Source organism: Cyprinodon variegatus, unplaced genomic scaffold (genome assembly GCF_000732505.1).
Source record: "Cyprinodon variegatus isolate N-32 unplaced genomic scaffold, C_variegatus-1.0 Scaffold49, whole genome shotgun sequence".
In the NCBI taxonomy this organism is placed as follows: Eukaryota; Metazoa; Chordata; class Actinopteri; order Cyprinodontiformes; family Cyprinodontidae; genus Cyprinodon; species Cyprinodon variegatus.
In genome coordinates, this window is record NW_015150502.1 from 651310 (window position 1) to 656752 (window position 5443).

Sequence of the window (5443 nt, forward strand, 5' to 3'; positions counted from 1 at the left end):
TCTTGCTCAGTTTTGTGTGAAGGGAAACTGATTAAATTAACTTTCTATCGCTTCAGTTTGGATTAGAGTCTGAAGATGTTTCTGAGTCTGGAAATAGAAATTGTTGCACAAATTTTTCCATTTTAGTCACTTTTATACACAGAATGCATTTTAAACACAGCAATACATCATTAAGCTCAACTAAACGTCACAATTCTATAGTTACGCTGCTATAGGCTTAGACTGCTGGAGGACATAGGGACCACTTTTCATCATTCTGCTTCATTCTATCTCTATTCTTCCATTGATGATTCAATCCCTAACTTTATGCTCTCTCTGCTTTTTCTCATAGTAGCTTCATCTGGTCTGTTCCTGGTCTGTTGGCTGTGACTCCATCCTGGAGAGAAATATCAGCTGTGCTGCTGCCATCAGCACCTTTGTTTGAGGATGTTGGAGCTTGGCCTGTTTTTAGGTGTAGTCCTGTTTCTCTGTGCCTAATTGCACAGTACACTGCAAAAAAATGTAAATCTAAATTAATCTTTTCTTCAAATTCTTAATTCAAGTGAATACTATCGAATTATCTTATTTTAAGAGTAAATATAGCAATTCCATAAGCAAATCATTGTATTTAAGCACTTAAATTAAGGATAAATACATGTAGTTTTAGATTTTCTTTTTATTATTTCTAGATTGGTTTTGCCAAGTGTGCTCTCTTCATTCTCTGACATAGGAGCTGGCTGCTCCTCTGCCTGGCTGTGTGTTTCCTGGACGGGGCCGCCTGTGGAGCTGGTTAACACACTGGAAAAAAATCGAAATCTAGATAAGTTATTTATTCTTATAATAAATGCATTTGTTCTTGGATTGAGGACATAAAAGAGACATTTTGCCAATGGAACAAGACAATTTACACTTAAAATAAGAAAATACAATTGCCTTGTCTTATTTAAAGTGAATATTATCTAATTATCTTATTTTAATAGTAAAAGTACTCATTGCATTGGCAAACTACCTCATTTACCTACTCAAATTAAGGGTAAATACGCTTAATTTAAGTAATATTTTACATTTTTCTAGATCGTTTTTGCAGTGCAGTTACCTTTTCTATCTCTCTGTATCTCTGCTTCTGTCTCCTTGAACCCCAGTCGGCCTATATGTATACATTTCAGAAAGGCAACTCTGAAAAAATGTTTTAAACATTCCTTTATTTTTTTTATTTTTATTTATCTTTAGTATTTTAAGATTGATGTTTTCTTTATATTTTCAAAAATAAGTAAATTTCCCTGTTTTCTTACCAAATTGCTGGAGAAAACAAAAAGAAAAAAATACTGACCCCGCTAATTAACCTTTCAGGGAGGATAGTTTAGATTAAACTGAACAGAAAACCTGCACTAGCAACCAAATACTTAAGATTTCTGGTTGAAACTGAATTAAAATGAAAATAGATCTTAAAACATGATCAACGAGTACATTTAAAATCTGCTAAGGGAGAATGGATGAGGATGTTTTGGATCTCAGAATCAGCTCCATCACACTGGGAAAAAAAAATCTAGAAATAAGTAAAAATGTCTTAAAATAAGTGTATTTATCTTTAATTTGAGCAGGTAAAGTTTTATTTTTACTCTTAAAATAAGATAATTAGATAACATGCACTTGAAATAAGACAATGCAATTGTGTTTTCTTATTTAAAATGTAAATTGTCTTGTTCCATTGGCAAATGTCCTTAATCCAAGAACAAATGCACTTATTTTAAGAAAAAATGATTTTTTTTTCCAGTGCATCTGCAGCATTTCTCAGCCTCCTGCCTTCATCCATGTTGGAATCGTTTGTTTTCCAACTGACATATTCCCTTCTTGATTTTCCATTTTTTTTGTTTTGTTTTGAAGCTGTTGTCATATTATTAAAATATATAGGAAATGTAGAGTAAAAGTAAACAGAAAAATAAAGAACAGATACTGTCACCTACATTAGTAGCTAAGTATTAATATTTTCTGATCACAGGTGAAAAACACACACACCTCGCACTCTTCTATAATTTTCTTTATTTACATATTAAACATATAAAGAGTTACAAAAACTGTAAAAAAGTTGGACTGTTAGGAAACAATCAGGATTATTTACAGATATTTACATTTTCACGTCTTTCGGCGCTAAATACAGGTGCAGAAATACAGGTTTATGATTTATGGCAGAGATGCAGCTGGAAGGACCAGACTCTGAATGTTAAAGGAAAGCGAGCGTATAAAGATGGTGAAATAAAACTGAACTAATGTGAGTTTTTTTCCAACTCTGTAAAGATTTGAAGAAAATCTATAATCTGAATTAATGTGTTTATTTCAGTTCCTGTTCCTTCGATTGGCTAATATCCCAAAACCTACAGAAAGTAAACGTCTAAGCTTTGAAGTCGGTGATGATTTTATGAAGTTTCTCCTCAGCAGGAGAGAAGATCAGAATAAAAACAGGAAGAGGAATGAAAAGCCGAAGTAAGAATGCCCCAAACTAGCAGAACATTTCCTCACTTTCATTTTAACCATTTAATTTATCACAGCTTCTGTCCCCTCCTAAAAAACCCATCAACACTCAGTTACTGCAGCTTTTATCTGCTTATTAGAACCAGAGGTGTCAAGTAACAAAGTACTAATACTTCATTACTGTACTTAAGTACACTTTTTAGGTACCTATACTTTACTCCAATACTTATTTTTCCTCCTACTTCTGACTTCTACTCATTACTTTTTCACACAAGTATCTGTACTTTCTATTCCTTACATTTTTAAAACAAACGTTACTCGTTACTCTTGGCTTCGGTTTAATGTTTGGAACGCCATGCTACAAAGTCGGATTCAGAAAAAGATGTCTAAATGTCTGAAAGGTCGGACACAGGCGAGAGCGTATCGGAAGACGGAGACCAACAAGACCTCCCTCATCCTTGGCTCTATCTCAGAGAATTTTTCTAAATAGTTGAAAAATTGAGCTTTCAGTTCACATAGTGGCATCTGGATGTTTTTTTTTAAAGGTTACTTTATACTTTTATACTTTAAGTAGTTTTTGGAGAACATACTTTTTCATTTTTACTTGAGTAAAGAGGTCAAGTTGATACTTCAACTTTTACCAGAATGACAGATTTGTCTGTCTTTGTTTCATTTACCACCAACACATCGCTTTCCTAACCGTACATCTCTACAGACAGGCAGCTGAAAAGAAGAAAAGATGAAAAGTCTGATTGATGCGTTCTGTCTGTCAGAACAGAGTCTCTGGTTGGTTCTGAACAGGTCGGGTCCAAACACTGGAGGTGAGCTGGGAGGCTCTTAGCTGGCCATCCACAGGGTGAAGGGGATGAGGGCGCTGGGCAGGGCGGTGATGGGGGACACGCCCAAACAGAGCATGGAGAGGAGGCCCAGCAGGCCGGTCAGGAGGACGCTCCGCTGGTCCCGGATCAGCGACTTCAGCCACTCGCAGAACTGAAGAGAAATAAAAAAAAAAAAACATTTAGGAGGAACTAGAAAGCCAGGATGGACAGATATTACACTTCAAAGTATTCACACTTGTCCTGCTTTTTTTCAGATAGGAAAAACGGACTTTAAAGTGTTCTAGTCCTAAATAAAAACGTAAAAAAAGTGCAGCCTTTACTTTCATGGACCTCCTGAGTTCAAACTACGGGATCATTTAGGGTTTGTTTCTGCTAACTTTCCACATATAGAGGCTGAACCTTTTTCCCGTTCTTCTTTTTAAATTTGGTCAAAGTCTGGATGTAGATGGAGAATAAGTGGATTGGAACCACATATTTCCACAGACTCTCAGATCATTAATATTTGTAATTTGACTAGGCCTTTCCAGGACAATGTTCTGCTGTCTTTTGCCAACGTTGCCGTCTTTGGTAAAAGGCATTCCCACATCATGATGCTGCCACCACCATGTTTCAGAGCAGAGGTGCTGTGTTCAAGCTAATGTTTAATGAAAACACAAACATTGTTTTCGTTTTTTAGAGCAAAAATGGTTATTTAATATTTAATAACTATAAACCCAAAAATACTGGGGCCCAGATAAAACTGCAGACAGGAATTCTTGTTTTTTTTATTTTTCTGTTTTATTTTATGACAGCTTTCCTCTTACCATAAAAAGCATCCCCCATATTTTATAAACACACTAAAATAAGATTTAAAAAACAAGGTTTTTGGTGTTTGTTTTTTTTTTTTACATTGCATCTAGTAGAAAAGGTAATGGAATATTGTTGATACACCCTGTGAAAATCATTTTCTATGAAAATAAAATGGTTGCAAAGGAAAAAAAAAGGCAGTTGAAAAAAATGTTTGGCCTGTTTTTGATGAGCTTATCTCTTCCACATGTAATGTTTCATTACCTAGATTTTGGTGGCAAAGCAAAGCAAAGCAAAGAGCTGCAGATTGACATTAAACCTGAAGAAGGTAACATCCAGGGCTAACGTTCTGAGGATTGGTTGTTTGACCCCTATTTATGCTACTTAAGGTATAAGCAGATATTCTTGCATGGACAAATGTACCTTGGAATGCCTCTGGAAATGATACTGCACCTTATTAAACTGCTTCTTCATTTGTTTTTCTGTTTTTTTAGCTTTAGACTGATCTGTTCTTGTGGTATGAGGAACATGACCTGATATTTTACACATGTTGTTCACACATTCAAAATAAATCACCGAAATGTTACGTATTTTATCGGCAACCCTTCCCAACATCCCCAAATGAAACACAGTGTTGGCAGCATCATGCTATGGGATGCTCTGCTTCAGCAGAAACTGGGACGGCTGCGTTACACCTATCAGAAAGTAAACAACATTTTCTTTCCTCTTCAGCGCCACTTTTATTGGTACTTCAGATAAAAAACATTCAACTGTGCGGTTGGAACAAAACTGAATGTTAACAGGTTCAAGGGGGAGTGAATATTTTTGCTTTTCAGAAATAGTTTGCAGTCATTTCTAGACAAGAAACAATACAGACACGTTATAAATGAAAAGGTTGTAGAAAAACAATGAATCATTCCCGTATATGTTAATAAATGACACGTGAAATGCTAATTAGAGCCGTAATAAAATGCAGACAGTGTTTTCCCTCCTGCTGCTGGGGGAGTTTCACCCGCATCAAGTTTCACTTCCTGTAATCTCCAAGCAAAAGATCAGACCTGCGTGATTCCTGAAGTGAAGTCTGTAAATGTTTAAGGAATAGAGGGGGGGTGAGGGTCAACAGGAGCTCTTAAAAGAGCCTCAAAGGGGCCCCAACATAAAATAAACATCTAGTCTATCATCCTGTGCTACTGGGGGTCAGCTAAGGCTGCAACACTGGCATCATGTGTTCAGATTTTGCTCACTGTTTGGGCATTTTCACTGAGTTTTGTATTTTAAAAATCAACCATTATAGTATTAGGAGGAATAATGAGCCTGTGTCATGTTCAAAATACTATTTATTTTATTTTTTCATATTTATCAAGACTATT

General features: G+C 35.7%; 1 protein-coding gene across 1 annotated transcript in view; it reads right to left on the reverse strand.

Annotated features, from left to right (window-relative positions):
• Nucleotides 1–2998: 2998 nt before the first annotated feature.
• The window catches only part of LOC107082284 (lecithin retinol acyltransferase-like), a 7862-nt gene continuing 5417 nt past the window's right edge, over nucleotides 2999–5443 (reverse strand). Inside the window, exon 2 of the mRNA XM_015370884.1 lies at nucleotides 2999–3438. Within this exon, the coding sequence (XP_015226370.1) occupies nucleotides 3286–3438 (153 nt within the window). The 3' untranslated portion in view covers nucleotides 2999–3285. The remainder of the gene's footprint in view (nucleotides 3439–5443) is intronic.